This window comes from Fukomys damarensis, unplaced genomic scaffold (genome assembly GCF_012274545.1).
Source record: "Fukomys damarensis isolate Sample0158 unplaced genomic scaffold, DMR_v1.0_HiC HiC_scaffold_5, whole genome shotgun sequence".
Taxonomy (NCBI): domain Eukaryota; kingdom Metazoa; phylum Chordata; class Mammalia; order Rodentia; family Bathyergidae; genus Fukomys; species Fukomys damarensis.
Window position 1 is genome coordinate 20,055,590 of NW_022900917.1, and position 17,740 is coordinate 20,073,329.

At 44.1% G+C, this 17,740-nt stretch overlaps 2 protein-coding genes across 2 annotated transcripts in view; both read right to left on the minus strand.

Annotated features, from left to right (window-relative positions):
- Positions 1–619: 619 nt before the first annotated feature.
- On the minus strand, positions 620–2,082 carry LOC104859110 (G-patch domain and KOW motifs-containing protein-like). Its single transcript, XM_019206833.2, is given in 5 exon segments — positions 620–762; positions 765–1,385; positions 1,436–1,633; positions 1,636–1,938; positions 1,941–2,082. Coding segments are annotated over 5 exon segments (1,407 nt in total).
- An 11,114-nt stretch (positions 2,083–13,196) lies between these two features.
- The window catches only part of Esrp1 (epithelial splicing regulatory protein 1), a 67,582-nt gene continuing 63,038 nt past the window's right edge, over positions 13,197–17,740 (minus strand). Inside the window, exon 15 of the mRNA XM_019206819.1 lies at positions 13,197–13,722. The gene's annotated coding sequence lies outside the window, so the exon portion shown is untranslated. The remainder of the gene's footprint in view (positions 13,723–17,740) is intronic.

Genomic DNA, 17,740 nt, shown 5'->3' on the forward strand with positions numbered 1-17,740 from the left:
GGGCGGCAGGCCGGAGCGTTTTGCAGGGGCTCCCGGGCCTGCGCGGCCCGGAAAGAGACTGAGGTCTACGCCGCGCTCTGAGAGCCATCCACTTCTCCCGGGGACCGTGGGGCAGACGGGGCCGCCGTGGCCTCTCCTCTCGCCCGATCCATCCAAAACAGTGGAGGCTACAGCGAGCCTACCGAGACTTTGCCCCTTGGCTCAGGGAGGCAGAGACTATCATCAGCGACCCTTCCAGCTCCGGCCCTCATCTCCGCCCCATTTCACAAAGGCGAAACAGCTCCAGCGCAGAGCAAGTTACAGCTCCTCAGACCTACAACAACTGCTGTCGGTGCCACGGCGGTTTAGTTGGGTTGGTCCTTGGGCGTAGCAGACCCCTTGACCGTTGCAAGAGAGAAGCTTGTGCTAATCATCAAAACCGATTAAGCTAAATATCTGTCTGCATTTCTCGATATTCTGGAAACAAAACAATGGTATTGTGGTCTGCGGAGGGAAGGGTGCGTTTAGATATCGCTCAACAGTAGAACTTTTTGTTTTGGTTATGAAAATTTGTTTTATTTTTTCATAAAAGAAAAATTTAAAACTGTTAACAGCCTTCAGCATGGGTTTGCTCCCACAGTCAGTCTTTATCTGAGTCAGTGGGGCCCCGGTACTGGCACACAGCACTATAGTGAAGCTCCACCGAATGATTCTCTCTCTGCAGGTGCACCACAGCCCGGCTCCGGCCTCGGTCCCTGCCCCCCGGGCGTCCCACCTTTGCAGCCTATGGCCTAGTACCACCGTCACACGTTCACCCTCGACCTTGGGAACCAGGGTCTCCAGCATGTTTTCCATCACGCCTTCCTGGACTCGGCCTTCGTCTGTCCTGCACATACATGTATCTGGGCTCAGGACATCTTCAGTCGTCATCTTGGTGGTGTAATACTGGCCGCCCTCGTGCAGCTTGTCCACGAAGCACACGAGCAGGTCCCTGTGCAGCCAGCGCTGACTCCTGCTGGCTGCTTTGTCTCGCTTGGCTGCAGGCCCATCCTGTCCATCTGGAGGATGTTTCCGCTTCCTTTCCGGGTCCTCCCTACAGCCATGCAGGTCTTCACTCTGGAGGGCCTTCCATGACGAAGCTGTCGCTCGGAGCAAGTTCTGCTCACCTGACAAGGAATTCTTGGCAAACTCCTGCTGGGACACAGGTCGCAGGCAGTAGTTGCTAACAGTCACCATGCACTGGCCCACTGCTAGTCGAACCATGGCCCGCACATTGTCATGATCAAAGCCTTCCACCTTCCCACAGAGGTGTTGGTGAGGGCCGGAAAGGACCACCACAGCACCTCCAGGCACCAGCCCTTGAGTTTGGTCTTCCTTATCCTTCTCTTGCTTCCCATCTGGCTTTGCTGGGTGGTAGCAGCCGCTGGAGGCCAAAGCCTGGACCTCCGTTGGAGGCCAAAGCCTGGACCTCCGTCGGGGGCCAAAGCCTGGACCTCCGTCGGGTTGGCACCCAGTCCTAACCCCTGGGGCTTCGGTGAGTTTACACAGGGCTTCACCACTTGTTTGAAAGTGTGGCCAATGCCCTCACCAGGTTTCCAGCCCATGCCCCGCAGCATAGCCAGCCCATAGGCCTCCACAGGGACGGCCTCATATCAGACGCTGGCACTGTCTCAGCCTGGTGTTCCCTGTCTATACCTTTCCAGTATGGGGTGCATCCTTTTTGGATCGTGGGGATAGCGAGCATGGGGTCAACACCCACATTGTCTCTCCCCTCTAGAGACATCTTGGATTCCTTATAGATCTCCTTCACAGCCTGGGACAACACCCCATCTGCCAAGGCCTCTGAGAATGGCCCAGGGGTTTGAGCCAAGGGCTGCCTGCGATAGATATTCTGGATCAGTGCGATGACCAGTTCCTTGGAGGCTTCTGGGGGCTTCACACTCTGCAGCTCCCTTTCTTGAAATCCTTTTCCTCTGGGCCCAACCCCTCAACATCTCCCTTATCTGCGAGCTGCCTCTGCACAGAGGTGCGGATGAAGCTGAAGGACACTGGGGTAGTAGAAGGGGCAGCCAGGTCCAAAACACCATCTTTAGCATCCACCATCTTGCCGGTCACCAAAAATGGCTGCTCACAGAGTTTGGTGTGGAGGAATACAAACAGCCTGTCTAAAGGATCCAGTGGAAGGCCTGGAGCTCACTGTAGTGTCCTGACCAAATCCACACAGGAGGCCAAAGTGTCTTTGCCGGGAACTGAGGAGTCTGTGCTGGAATCCAGGAGATGGCGCTCAAAGTAAAGGGGAGGAGGAGCTCCGCTGAAGTGAGCCTTCAGCCCTTGTTTCCCTTTTATTCCATTCAGGCAGCAACCCTATTGGTTGGTGTCACTCACACCCGGGGTGCGTCTCCTGTCTGCAGTGAATCCCTTCAACCACACCCAGAACTATGCTGATGGGATTTAACTGGGCGCTTACTCAAGTTGACATAATCAGATCACTATCACAATATGCCATGTTCATTGGTCAAAGGGTTCAGCTATTGTTTCAGTCACTCTTCTCATTGCTGAGACGAAATACCCAACACCCAAAGTTAGAAGAGAAGAGGTTAATTTAGCTCAGTTTGTGGAGGTTTCAGTCCATAGGCAGCTGGCTCCAAAGCAAGGTACATGGCAGAGGGCCATCGTAGAAGAGAAATAGTTCTTGGCAAACAGAAGACAGCAAACCAACTGCCAAGCAACCCACTAGCTGTCTTTCTGGGCCTTATATTTTAGGGCAGGTCGCCCTCACACCCAGGGTGAAGTACCCTTAATGTTACTCAGACCTATGACAAACCAGAGCCAGACTTAATGTAATGGTACACACCTATAATCCCAGCACTATGGAGGCTGAGGAGGATCACTGCAAGTTCCAGACAGCCTGAGCTACATAGTGAGTTCAGGGCCAGACTGAAGTACAAAGGGAGACCCTGCCTAAAAATAACCAAAACAATGACAAAAAACTATGCCAAGCCAATGGACTCATTTAGTGATCACACCGCACCCTTCATCCTAGCATCACACGCTCTAGATTAAGCCACCTCTGAAAAAGCTCCACATATGACTGACTGCATGAGGCTTTCAAGGGACATCTAGATACCAGCCATAACAGGTATGATGTCAATTTTTCCTAAATTGATTTTAATAGACAATGCAATTCACATGAAAATATCTAGAAGTTTTTTTCTAAAAACGACAAAGTGATTTGAAAACTCAGTATGGAAATACAGAGAGCAAAACTCTTTTGAAAAAGATTGGAAGCCGGGCGTGGTGGTGCACGCCTGTAATCCTAGCACTCGGGAGGCTGAGGCAGGAGGATTGCTGTGAGTTTGAGACCAGCCTGAGCTATATAATGAGTTTGAGGTCAGTTTCAACTACATAGTGAGACCCTGTCTCAAAAAACCCAAAAGAAAAAAGAAAAAGATTGGATTATAGCTGCTATGGTGGCACACACCTGTGATCCCAGCACTCAGTAGGCTAAGCCAGGAGTACTCCTGTGAGTTCAAGGCCAGCCTGACCTACATACTCAAAAAAAAAAAAAAGGAAGAAAAAGTTGGGTTTTATTGTTGTCGTGGTGGTGGTTTTGAGGCAGAGTTTCACTATAAAGTTCAGGCTGGCTTTGAATTCGCTGTGGAGTCCAGGTTGGCCTTAGACTTGCAGTGATCCTTTTGCCTCTTCTCAAAGGTTGAGATCACGGGCGTGTGCCATTATGCCTTGCTAAGATTTTTTTTTAACCTTTAAAAATTGTATTGGTACATGTTTGCCATACAGAATGATCACATCCATCTTAATTTATTACAAGGTGTATCTCTGCACTTTTATTGTAGCTGCCATTCCCCAGGAAACACCAGGATCTTTTCCCCAGAAGTACGCGGAAGCAAATTTAGGAAGTAACTCATTTCAGAGTGGGAGAAACAAGCACAGAACTTGCTGAAGTCAGGAGGTAATTTTAAATGTTCCTTTCTTAGCAGGTAGCAAGGCTTTTGCTGAAAGCACCTTTATTAAGTTAGGATAGGTGGGTTGGGGCTGGGGATTTATCTCAGTGGTTCGGTGGCCTGCCTTGCAAATGCAAGGACCTGAGTTCAATCCCCGGTACCAAAAAAAAAAAAAAAAAAAAAAAAAAAAAAAGTAAGACCAAAGGATAGTTGGGTAAAAGCCATCATTTTTCAGTGCTATGCAAAAACAGTTCCAGGAATTCCTTTTATGCCTTTGGTTGCAAGTAAATGTGTCTTTTGCCTTCAACACTGCCCAAAGAGTTAGAAATAGAGGACCAGAAAAGACTTCTGGTCAAACCAGACAGAAAACAAAGTCTAGGCCTTGTTATGGCTCTTATCTGTATGTCCCCCGCAAGGCCGCTGAGGTCATAGGTGAGGCTTTTCGGAGGGGGCTGGATCTGGAGTGTGTGACGTTGGAATTAAAAGCGTGTGGTTACGAAATGAGTCCACTGATTGGTTTGGCACAGTTCTGGGTAGGATTAAGGGTGCCCCACCCAGGTGTGAGTGCTCTGCACCCTAAGGGCAGTAGCCTGCATAAACTATAAGGGAGTAAAGGTCTCTCTCCAGTTGCTGTGTCTAGCTGCTTGCTACTTCCCTGCTGGCTGCCTTCTGTCTGCCCTGCTTTGCCATGGACCGTTTCTTCCCTTTGATGCCCCTCTGCCATGTGCCGCCCTGCTTTGGAGCCAACCCACTATGGACTGAAACCTCTACGAACTGTGAGCCGAATAAACATTTATTTCTTTAAGTCTGGGTGTTGGGTATTTTTGTCAGCAAGAGAAAAGTAACTGAGACAGACCTGTAAGCACAGGATGTGACAGGGCCTCTGGACGTGGGCTGCAGATGCGCCAGTGTCCTGTTTATCAGACGGGCTGGAAGAGCTACCGCGAAGACAGACCAATACAGTGGTCACCAAGGAAGTCAAAGAGTTTTCAATACCCTGTACTTTTTGTTTGTTTGTTTGTTTGGTACCAGGGATCCAGTTTGGGTCCCTGGGCTTGTGAGAGGAACCACTGAGCTAAATCCCTGGCCCACCCTGTAATTTTTTTGTAGTCATCTCAAGGTGATCAATGGATTTAATTGCTCTACACAGTGGGGGGGACATAATAAAGGGGAAAGAGCTTCTTCAAATGTAAATATGAAAAAAGAGATGAGTATTCAATTCAGTGTTAGGTAGAAAACAATGGACTAGTGAGAATATTCCCCAATAAAAATAATCTGAGCCTGAATTCCAAAACCAATACATAGAATGTGGAGTAGAATATCTTATCCCCAAATCAGTGTAATCTGCTGTAAGGGAAAGAGATTGCTTTTTATTCAAAATATTTACTTCAGGGCCAGGGATTTAGCTCCTTGGTGCCACTGCCTGCCTCACAAGTGCAAGGTCTGTTCAATCCCTGGTACCAAAAACAAAACAAAATAAACAAACAGAAAACCCCCAAAACAAAATATATACTTCATAGAAAAAGACAGAACCTTGAACAACTGAAGATGTTGCCTGGCAGCAGTAACGTTTCACATAAATCCCCAAAAGCCAGTTGTGCTGGCTGTGGTGGCGCACGCCTGTAATCCCAGCACCAGGGAGGTTGAGGCAGGAGGATTGCTGTGAGTTTGAGGCCAGACTGAACTACACAGACAGACTCTCAAAAAAAAAAAGGAAAAAAAGAAAAAGAAAAACAGATGGTGGAAATAAAATGTACAGGAAGTGATGACTCACTAGATGCAATATGTAATAAATTGATTGTGTCAAGCATAACGTGCTGCTTAAATATAAGAAGAATATAAAAAGCCTCTGAAGAGGGTGGAGAGGTCAGGGAAGGAAGGAAAGGGTGTTTAAAGGAAAAAAAGCTGGGTGTGTGTTGCTCACCTATAATCCCATTACTTGGCTGTGGCAGGAGGATTGCCACAAGTTCAAAGCCAGCCTGGGCCACATGGCAAGACTGTCCCAAAAAACAAAACAAGCCGTGTGTGGTGGCGCATGCCTATAATCCCAGCACTCGGGAGGCTGAGGCAGGAGGATCACTGTGAGTTTGAGACCATCCTGGGCTACACAGTGTGTTCCAGGGCAGTCTCAACTACATAGTGAGACCCTGTCTCAAAAAACAAACAAACAAAACAAAAAAGAACCAAAGAACAATAACTACTAAATACGGCTTTTGTAAATGTGGAGAGGAAGAAGGGTTGTAGAGAGAGTAGAGGAGGGGACGAAAATTAAGATGTGTTGTGAACACGTACGCATCCTCTGTGATGAATCATGTACTGTGAACATGGACTAATACAAAATGTGAAAAAAAAGACTTTCCTTGTTTGGTGTTTTTTTCTTGTTGTTGTTTGAGACGAGGTCTCACTGTGGCCTTGAAGTAACTATGAGGCCCAGGCTGACCTCGAACTTCTAGAGATCCTACCGCCTCAGTCTCCCAAGTGCTGGGATTACAGGTGTGCGCCACCATAACCAGTGTTTAATTGTCTTGAAACCAATGGGATACATGCCCGGCTTCTTCTTTTCTTTAAAAAGGAAGAAAATAAAGCTGAGCTAACATAGTCAGCAAAAATCCTGTATTTTAGCTGGGTGTGGTGGCGCACGCCTGTAATCCCAGCACTTGGGAGGCTGAGGCAGGAGGGTCACTGTGAGTTCGAGACCAACCAGGACTACATAGTGAGTTCCAGGTCAGTCTCAATAACATAGTGACACCCTGTCTCAAAAACAAAACAAAGGAAAAATCCTATATTTTAGAAAATTATATCAAGATTTCTTTTATAACCAATTCTAAACTATTTAAATGGTTCTTGCACTTGCGAGGCAGGCGACAGAACCACTGAGCTAAATCCCCAGCCCTAAACTATTTAAATAGAATACTTAAAAAAAAAAATGTATCCCACTTGGAAGGAATATATGGTCCCATGGTCCCTACTTTGACTCCATTGGTTTTCACTGGAAAGTCAGATAGTGGATCATAAAGGTGAAATATAATAGTGTACAGTGCATCCTCAAGTTATGACCAGCCTGACATATGACAACTTGGGTTAACTAGGTTAATGGAAGATCTGCCTCTTGCTATCTATAGCATGTATGCAAGTAAACATCCAGATCTCAGTTGTATTGACTTAGATACAACCGACCCTTGGGAACTGATTGAGTTCATAAGTCAAGTGTCCACTGTACTTTCTGCTCTTATTTTTGTTTTGTATTATTTAGTCATGGTCCTACTATGTAGCCCAGGCTGGCCTCAAACTCACAGCAATCCTCCTGCCTTGGCTTCCTGAGTCCTGGGATTACAGGCATACACCACCATGCCCCACCAGGTTTCAAACTTTGACCATGATTCTTTTTTTGAGCAGTCTACATATTTATAAAATTGAATTCAATTATATTAGCATTACCAGATAAAATTCAGGACATATTAGTATAAGCGTGTCCCATGCAATTTTGGGGACATACTTACACTAAAAATTATTTATCTGAAACGCTCCTTTAATTGAATATCCTGTTTTTTGGTTTGTTTTGCTAACTTGAGGAACCCTGTTTATAGGGATTGATACTGAGTCACTGGAGGACGTCTAGCACCAATTGCTGTCAGGCCTTCTTGGCACATATGAAGGACAAATTCAAGTCTCTATTTTAGTTGGGCATGGTGGCGCATGCCTGTAATGCCAGCACTCTGGAGGCTGAGGCAGGAGGATCACCATGAGGTCGAGGCCAGCCTGGAATACATGGCAAGTCCTTGTCTCAAAACAACAACAAAAACAAACAAACAAATTTGAAAGAAGACAGGTGGATAGCAAGTGGACTATGAATACCTAGAATACTTTAATTGAATCCTGTTTTTTGGTTTGTTTTGCTAACTTGAGGAACCCTGTTTATAGGGATTGATACTGAGTCACTGGAGGACGTCTAGCACCAATTGCTGTCAGGCCTTCTTGGCACATATGAAGGACAAATTCAAGTCTCTATTTTAGTTGGGCATGGTGGCGCATGCCTGTAATGCCAGCACTCTGGAGGCTGAGGCAGGAGGATCACCATGAGGTCGAGGCCAGCCTGGAATACATGGCAAGTCCTTGTCTCAAAACAACAACAAAAACAAACAAACAAATTTGAAAGAAGACAGGTGGATAGCAAGTGGACTATGAATACCTAGAATCAATTAGTCGTGAAAAATCCCTGAAATCCCGAAATCCCTGATGGACGGAGTTGCTTCTATTGCTTTCCCACCTTACCAAGGCCCCCCGTTAGACTTGGGGGCCTGATGCAATCCTGAGACTGATTCTGAAGCCCTTCTCAGCCAGTGCAGGCTGCTCCCCATTACCAGGGCCCTCACACTCCACACTGTGGGTGCTGACATCCACAGAACACAGTGATTTGTAGAAAAGCGTTTTTCATCAAAATTTTCATTTATCATCCTAACAATTTATGTGTCACAGCAAAAATGCCATGACTTTTTTTTCCTTTCTTTTTTAAGTAAGTCTTGCCATTTTGCCTGGGTTGGCTTCAAGCTTCAGATCCTCCTGGTTTCCCTCGTACGTAGCTGGGATTACAGACATGCACCCCAGCCTTGAGCTCCTAGTGATCCTTCTGCCTCAGCTTTCTGAGTCCTGGGATTAAGGTGTGCACCATGTGTGGCTCCTTTCTCACCATTTTCTAATAGTTTTCTTTTTAACTGATCATTTTTCACTAGTTTTGGTTTAAAAAAAAAATACAAGGTACAGTAGCACAGGCCTGTAATCCCAGCCATGAGGAGACTGTGGCAGGAGTTCAAGGCCCACCTGGGCAACTTAGATCCTATCTCAAAATTTAAAAGTAAAAATAAAAAGGGGCAGGCCAGGGATTTAGCTCAGTGGTTCTGCCACCTGCCTCGCAAGCGTAAGGTCTTGAGTTTGATCCCTGGTACCAAAAATAAACAAAATAAAAAGGGGCTGGAGATATAGTTTATTAGTATAGAGCACTTTTTTAGAATTTGCAAGGCCCTGGATTCAATTTCTAGTACTGCAGATAAATAAATAAATAGGCAATCTGAGTGCGGTGGTGCATCCCTGTGATCCCAGCACTCAGGAGTATGAGGCAGGATGATTGCCATGAGTTCAAGGCCAGCCCGAGCTACATAATGAATTCAAGTCCTGCCAGAGCTGCCTGAACTACATGATGAGACCCTGTCTCAAAAAACTAACCCTACCAACCAACCGAATAAACAAACAAACAAATAAACAAATAAATAAATGTAATTTGAAGTCCTGTTAGAATCCTGATGGAAAGTCCTGGTTGAGACTAGGACCCTTAAAACTAGTAGCACAGTGTGTCCAGTAGATGGCATAAGCAGCCAAAAGCACGTGTAGTAAATTCTACACCAAATTGCCTCTTGGGAGGTGTAATTCAGTGTAAAAAGCAATTCTTTGAATTTACACTCTAATGTAAAAGCCATCCATTAATAATGGATTAAAATATTTAAAATTGGTAAAATGGTACTAAAAAATGTTGCAATCTTACCAACATTCACTCTGTAGGGGCTGTGCAGGAGCCAGGGGGTAGAGCTGTGCTGGCCATGGGTTCAATCCCAAGCACCAATAAAATAGACAGGGTTGGCAGTTTAGCTCAGTGGTTCTGCCGCCTGCCTCACAAGTGCAAAGTCCTGGGTTCGATCCCCGGTACAAAAATAAATGAATAAAATAAAATAGACAAAGGTAATAATGGAGTTTATTAAATTTCTTTATTTCTATTTTTAGTGTATGTGCTGCCAAAACAAAAATGAAATTCTTTATGTCTGATGCTACCGATCAAACCCAGGGCGTTGTGCATGCTGGGCAAGTGCTGTTCCCCTGAGCTACATTGTCAGTCCAAAATCAGAGAATTCTCAGCAGAAAGTCACATCAGTCTCCACTGCATGAATGAACGTACCTGTACATTTAGTCATTCGATACCTACTTGCAGTGTATGTCTCCAGCACTATGAAGTCACGAAGAACTGGGGTAAGGATGGAATCACAGGGTCTCTTACACATTCTGGTCCTCTTTATCCTCATTCTCCTTTCCTTCCCTGCTACCCTTACTCAAGTCCACACCCTCCTCCTCCTCCTCCTCCTCCACCTCGCTGCCTTTCTCTGCTGCGTGAAGAGAGCAGTTACACCAGAAACTACCCGGGAGGCAGAGGGCAGAACACCAGCCCCGCCCGTGCGTAGATCCTGCATAGGCAGGAAGTAGCAGGAGAACCCAGAAAGCCTGCTGGAGGTTATCACAGCGAGGAGGAACCTGCCAGGAACTCAGCTGCCTCCTCGCCACATGCAATATCAGAAAGACCCGAGGCTGAGGGACAAAACCGAACTGGATTTCTCCACTTTTATAAATGATGTCATTGAAGACTAGGACTGAAAGAAGTTTCCGAGTGAACTACACTTCATACTATGAATGCTTAACAAAAAACACATCGAGCAGACGGGAAATGGGAACGTGCTAGACATTGAGGGAAATACAAGTACACTCCCTGTCCTTGAGGTTATACTCTTAAAACTGCTAATACGTCCGGGCTCTGTAACAAGAGTAGGGATGTCAAATAAGTGTTGATAGTGTTGGTGTTTGCTGCTCTGAAGTGTGAGGAGTTGGCAGTGCTCAACCTGAGTCCTAAAATGAGGACAGAATTTGAAGGAGAGAATTCAGCATCAGCAAAGAGAAAGAAGCTGTGGATTCATAAGCATTACAGGTCTAGCTCTTACTAGTTTTATGTAGCTTAAATAGGTTTGCAGGCTGTCTGCACACTAGGATGTAGCTCAGTAGTGCAGCGCTTGTTGGCATGTGAAAGGCTGTAGGCTCAACACAGAACAATGATAAACCAAATTATTAGGCACACAGATTCATCAGGAAGACCACAGGGTTAGATATCACAGCTGTTAAGAATTTCAGGGCTGGGGATTTAGCTCAGTGGTTTCACCATGTGCCTTGTAGGCGCACGCAAGGGCCTGAGTTCGATCACTGGTACCCCCAAAAAATCAAAATCAGGGCTGAGAATGGAGCTCAGTGGTAGTGCTTGCCTAGCATGAGGCCCTAGGTTCAATTCCAGTACGGCACACAAGAATACAAAATTATACCAAAGTTTCAACGACTTACACTCTAAGCATGGTTATTTGACTAGTATTCATCAAGAATAGTTTTGTTTTTATATCTTTTTTTTTGGGGGGGGGTACCGGGGATCAAACTCGGGTCCTTGTGCTTGTGAGGCAGGCAGCGGAACCACTGAGCTAAATCCCCGGCCTGCTTTTATATCTTATTTCTGGGCACCGGATTTTTTTCCCCCGGTACCGGAGATCTCACTCAGGTCCTCGTGCTTGCAAGGCAGTAATGGCATCAGAGCTAAATCTCTGGCCCCATTCCCCGCTTTTATGTTGAGGCAGAGCCTCATTAAATTGCCCAAGTTGGTCTTGACCCTCCTTCAGCTTAATAGCTGGGATTACATACAGCATGGATGGCTTTATTATTACTGTACTTATGGAGAATTTAGAAAAAAACCTAACAAGGACAGCTTACCCACGCCGTTCCACCATAGTAATTCTAAAACAAAGGAATGCAAGCAATGAGATTAAGCAGGCAATTTTTATTATCAAATGTAACAATTCTACAAAACTCAGTAGTGTAGCAGTATTACTGCCTATCAGTCTTTCAGAGCTTTGGGCAGAGAGCATCTTAAGAGCTACTCGCGGCCTGCTTTTATATCTTATTTCTGGGCACCGGATTTTTTTCCCCCGGTACCGGAGATCGAACTCAGGTCCTCGTGCTTGCAAGGCAGTAATGGCATCAGAGCTAAATCTCTGGCCCCATTCCCCGCTTTTATGTTGAGGCAGAGCCTCATTAAATTGCCCAAGTTGGTCTTGACCCTCCTTCAGCTTAATAGCTGGGATTACATACAGCATGGATGGCTTTATTATTACTGTACTTATGGAGAATTTAGAAAAAAACCTAACAAGGACAGCTTACCCACGCCGTTCCACCATAGTAATTCTAAAACAAAGGAATGCAAGCAATGAGATTAAGCAGGCAATTTTTATTATCAAATGTAACAATTCTACAAAACTCAGTAGTGTAGCAGTATTACTGCCTATCAGTCTTTCAGAGCTTTGGGCAGAGAGCATCTTAAGGCATAAAGTACCAAGAATTTTCTTTGTGATCTTAAGTGCCAGTTCTCACCAATTTTCACACACAGATGTTTTTCCCTATTGCAGTTACAGGGTCCCTGCTGGTCAGTAGAGGGTACTGTTTGGCTCTTCATTCAAGGTGTTGATCCAAGTAATGCAAAGTAAAAATAGCAGCCACAAAAATCTGCATGGCATTGGATCCAAGCAAAGGACAATATGAGTAACAAAGATGCATGTGCACTGAATCAAATCCTGTCTTCCTTTTTGGAGTTACACGAGGCAGCAGAACTAGTTAGCGAGTGTCTAATATTGCACTTTTGTAGCACAAACATAGCTAACCACAGTGCTAAACACTGAAGGCATCAGTACCTGCTTACTGCATCAGTGTTTAACCCTCAGTCTAGCATGCTGACTACAGTCCTATGCATTGGAAAATTTTAATTATTTGACAATGAAGACATTACAGAAAAAGGTTTAAGTCTATTTTAATATATACAAGCATTTACTTTAGTATAGTTAGTATGTTGCTTTCCAGAATACACTGTTCAAATTGTCTTATTTTGGTTGTATTAAAAACTAGTGGATTTCTTTATGAAAGTCCAAGCCATCAAAAAAGAAAAAAGAAGTACAATATGAAACAATACCTATAAAGCCACAATATTCAGTTACAGTTCCAACTAAAATTACTAACTATATGTAGCTGCTTCATTTTTGATTTTGTATTTTTGGCCCCTACTTCATTCTTATTTACAACTGGTACCTGCTGAGAAAAAGATCCCAAACTTAACTATGTATGTGTTGTGGAGGGTGTCCCATTGCGTCCAGTTTATCCTCGGCTGTTGAGTTTTTGTGGTGCTGGGGATGGAAGGCAGGGCTTTGTGCATGACAGGCGAGCACTCTACTACTGAGCTCCACCTCCAGCCTCTCTTAGGTATTTCTAAAACCATCGTAAAGACATCATGATGGCCAAGAGATTGGGAAAATATTGGTTTTCTTTTTCCTTTAAGTTTTTGGAGACAGGGGTCTCACTATGTAGCCCAAGCTGTCCTCGAACTCATGGCGATCTTCCTGCCTCGGCCTCCCTGAATGCTGGGATTATAGGCACATGTCACCATGCCCGCTCTTTTCTTTCTCTTTTGAAATTGTGATTTAAGTAGTCCAAGGCCTAATGCTTGAATTGCTTAGCAAGAGGACATGACCACGCAGAAGAGGGGAGATGGAGGCAAAGGAACAGAAGTACACAAATGGAGCTTCCTCAATAGCCTTCATGGTGGAGACAGTAGACACTAGTGAATTCTTTAATCCGGGACTTTTTAAATTTAGGAAACGTCAATGATGCCACTTTAGCTGGAAGTAATAGAGACATCTGATTTCAAATTCACATTTTAAATGCCTGTTCATAATCAGCAAGGAGCCAGGTACGCTGCATGCTGTTTGCTGAAAGGATTTGGCTTCACTGGCTCAAATTTTTCACTCCACCAAAAGATAAGGCACAGGTCCACTGTCGAATCATGTTTGCTTAAAATACTGCAGCCTGAGTGTAGACAAACTTCCTTTGAAGTTGCTAATTTTCTTGTCGGATGGCTTCGGGATCACCATGCATCTTTCAAACACTGGGGAAAAAATGAATAAAGACTGTTAAAGAATTTTTTTTATGAATAGAGAATGTTGCAGTCTCTACATTTAATTTTTAGTAGCCACAAAATTGATTTCAAATTCCCCAAGGACTAAAACATAAGAAGTACACCCTTTTTTTTTTTTTGGTATTGGGGATCGAACTCGGGACCTTGCACTTATGAGGGAGGTGCTGGAACCACTGAGCTAAATCCTCAGCCCAAGAAAGTACACACTCTTATTGTAGCCAGGCGTAGTAGCTGATATTTACATGGCAAATACCTGAGAAGTAGAGCATTGACAAAAGACAGCTACAGGTGAGTTGGCCCTTCCCACGCCTCCCTACGCTTTGTATTCCTGTGAGTTTAAGGCATCTGACCTTCAGCTCCCCACCCAGCACCTACTGCATGCATTCTTTAGGCTGGGCCCCCAAGGTATCACAGCATTCTTGATAGTAGAGGCTCAGTACAAATACCAAAAAATTTAAAAACAGTTAAAACAACTTTTTAAAATTAAAATTTAGGGTTGGGGATTTAGTTCAGTGGCTCCACACCTGCCTCGCAAGCCAAGTGGGCAAGGTCCTGAGTTTGATCCCAGGTACAAAAAAAAAAAAAATCTAGCATGGGAAGATAAGGCAGGAGGACCTCTGTGAGTTTGAGGCCAGCCTGAACTACCCAGAGAGACCCCTTTTTCCAAATAAATACATAAATAAAATCTAAGAGAACTTTAAAAATAATTTCTAATAAAAACTTTCAAATCAAGCTGGGTGTGATGGCACAAGCTGTATTCCTAGCACTCTGGAGACTGAGGCTGGAGGACCAGGGACCTTACTGTGGATCAACTTATTCCATCCCTACATGTCACCTGTAAGATTATCATCTCATCCTCAGTTCAGACCTGGGGAAAATGAAGCACAAGTCACTACACTAGGACAGTCACCTGTCCATATCTGTAGTTTCTAGGTCTGTGCATTCAGCTAGCTGCTGATAAATATTATTCAGGAAAAAAAAATCTATGTTGAGCATGTAATTTTACCTGTCACATTCCCTAAAATATATAGTTTAACAACTACTTAGATAATATCCACAGTGTTTTAGACAATACAAGTAACAGAGATGATTCCAAGTGTAAGAGAGGACGCACATAGGTTATAAGCAAATACACCGCGTTTTGTAAGGGTCTGGAGCATCTGTGGTTCTGGTACCCCCAGGGCTCTCAGAACCCATTCCTCTCAGCTCTCTAGGGATGACTGTAACAGGCAGATCTAACACTGGAACTAATATGGAGAAGTTCCCCTGTGGTACGTCAGCTTCATACCATACAGAAACCTTACTAGACATTATGCAGACGTGTAAATGAGCAACAAGGATGCAGAAACAGAAATACAAATAACTCTCAGGACTGCAGTCTTATTTCATATGGCTAATTTGAAATATGGCTCAGACTAAATCAGCTTTTAGTCACAGATGCTACAATTGGTACAAATATAAAATTGGATATTTAGAAAGTGTTAACACACTGGCTTGGTAGAATTCAAGTTTAAAATGTACTTTACAAAGCAACCACAATACATTGCACTGAATAGCTTCTTCTTGGATAGGATAAATGCATATAAGAAAATCCATCAATTACTCAACACTGTAGCCCAGTATTACCCTTCTTTTGGCAACAGGGTTGAATTTCCCTTAAAGATCAGATCTGTCCCCTCACCCAATCTGAAGCCCCAAGTGTGGCAATTTTACTACTGAGCTCAGAGCAAGCAGACATAGCCCATCCGCGCCCTGCACTGTCAAGGCTGTGGGGGTTTTCAATTATATTAGCATTGCCAGATAAAATTCAGGACATACTAGTATAAGCGTGTCCCATGCAATCTGGGGGACATACTTATACTAAAAATTGTTATTTATCTGAAACGTTCCTTTAATTGAATATCCTGTTTTTTGGTTTGTTTTGCTAACTTGAGGAACCCTGTTTATAGGGATTGACGCTGAGCCACTGGCACAGCGCGGAGATGTGGAAGGGAAGGTGGAGCTGGGATGAGTGAGCCCCTGGGGCTGGCCAAGTCAACCTGCCCCGGGCCTGTCGCTTACCAGAGGCAGCGTGTCCCACCTTCTGCACCCCTGGACCACCATGTTATACTAGGAAATGTCACCTTCGTAGATGTTGGAAATTATTCCCTCACACTATACTGCAATATGGGAAAGCCCAGAAGTTAAAAAGAAAAGAAAAAAAAAAAAAAAAAAAGAGGAGGAAGAGGGGAAGTTAACGGTTTTAACCTTTTCAGGCCTTCGTTCTGATCTCAGTGGTATTCAGTGGAGCTTTGGTGTTTAGCAATGAAACTGCAGACTTGTAACTGAGCTAAATATTATACACAAACAGGCACATACATACACACATATATGTATGTGTATATATATATATATATATATATGAATATGATATGGAGGAATATTTCCTCTTCCCCTTTAGAGTAAAGCAAACATTACAGGACAATTTTTGTTTTTGTTGTTTTGTTTTCATTTTTTGAGACAGGGTCTCACTATGTAGTCGAGACTGAGACTGACCTGGAACTCACTATGTAGCCCAGGCTGGTCTCACAGCACAGCGATCCTACTGCCTCAGCCTCCCAAGTGCTGGGATTATAGGTGTGCACCACCACACCCGGCTATAAGACAATTTTGAGTTTTTTTTTTTTTTTGGTACCGGGGATTGAACTTGGGTCCTTGCACTTGCAAGGCAGGCCACCGAACTGCTGAGCTAAATCCCCAGCCCTGAAAGTTTTAACTGCAAATAATCACAAATCTGTTTTATTTTGTAATAACTGTCACTAAAATATTGCATACACAGGAGGAGTCACCTAAGACAACTGGATTTCATCAACTGGAACTGTCTTTTGGAATAAACCCTTAAAAATCCTGCAGTTCTGGCTAGCTGTAGTATATCATTATTATTATTTTTTTTTTTTTTGGTACCAGGGATTGAACTCAGGACCTTGAGCTTGTAAAGCAGGCAGCCGAAGTATATTCTTTCCTTTTCTTTTTTTTTTCAGTACCAGGGATAGAACTCAGGACCTTGTGCTTGCAAGGCAGGTGGCAGAACCATTGAGCTAAATCCCTAACCCAGTATATATTATTTTCTCGGTAATTTCCATGTGATTTTCTGAAAACTGTCAGTCATCTGAGTTTAAGTCAAACAGATAATTTTCCCTATATATCAGATAAAACCCATGACTCAGGTTCTTTAATCAAGGAAAGCCTGTTAGTCTTTCTTCTCATTTCAGTCAATAAAATCAGCATTTTATCTATTCTTACTCTCTAATATAAATATTACTGGGGAAGGGGAGAATGTTTAATTTTGAAAGCTATTATTTCTTGTCCAAAAGACTCCTTTTGTTTTTGCAGTATCTGGGACTGAACTCAGGACCTTGAATTTGAGAGGTGGGCACAGTGCCACTGAGCTAAATCCCCAGACCTAAAAGACTCCTTATTTATTTTGGTGGGGGGAGGTCAGAAAAGAAAATATTGAGCCAGGCATGGTGGTGCACGCCTGTAATCCCAGCACTTGGGAGGCTGAGGCAGGAGGATCGCTGTGAGTTCGAGACCAGCCTGGGCTACATAGTGAGTTCATAGTGAGACCCTGTCTCAAAAAACCAAAAAATAAAAATAAAAAGTAGAAAATCTTTTTTGGTTATTTTATTGAATTAAAATATATTGAAAATTATATTATAGAAGCCAGCAATCACTTTCAGTCCATAAAAGTGACTGACACTTGCAGGCAGCAATCTGGAGGCTTAGGCAGGAGGGTTGCTATAAGTTCAAGACCAGCCTGGGCTCCCTAGTGAGTTCAAAGCCAGCCTTAACTATATAGTGAGACCTTGTCTCCCCGCAAAAAAAGTAACCCACACTTTACAATTATAGGAAACTAGGGCTGGGTATTTAGCTCAGTGGTTCTGCCACCTGCCTTGCAAGCACAAGGTCCCAAGTTCGATTACTGGTTAAAAAAAAAAAAAAAAAAAAA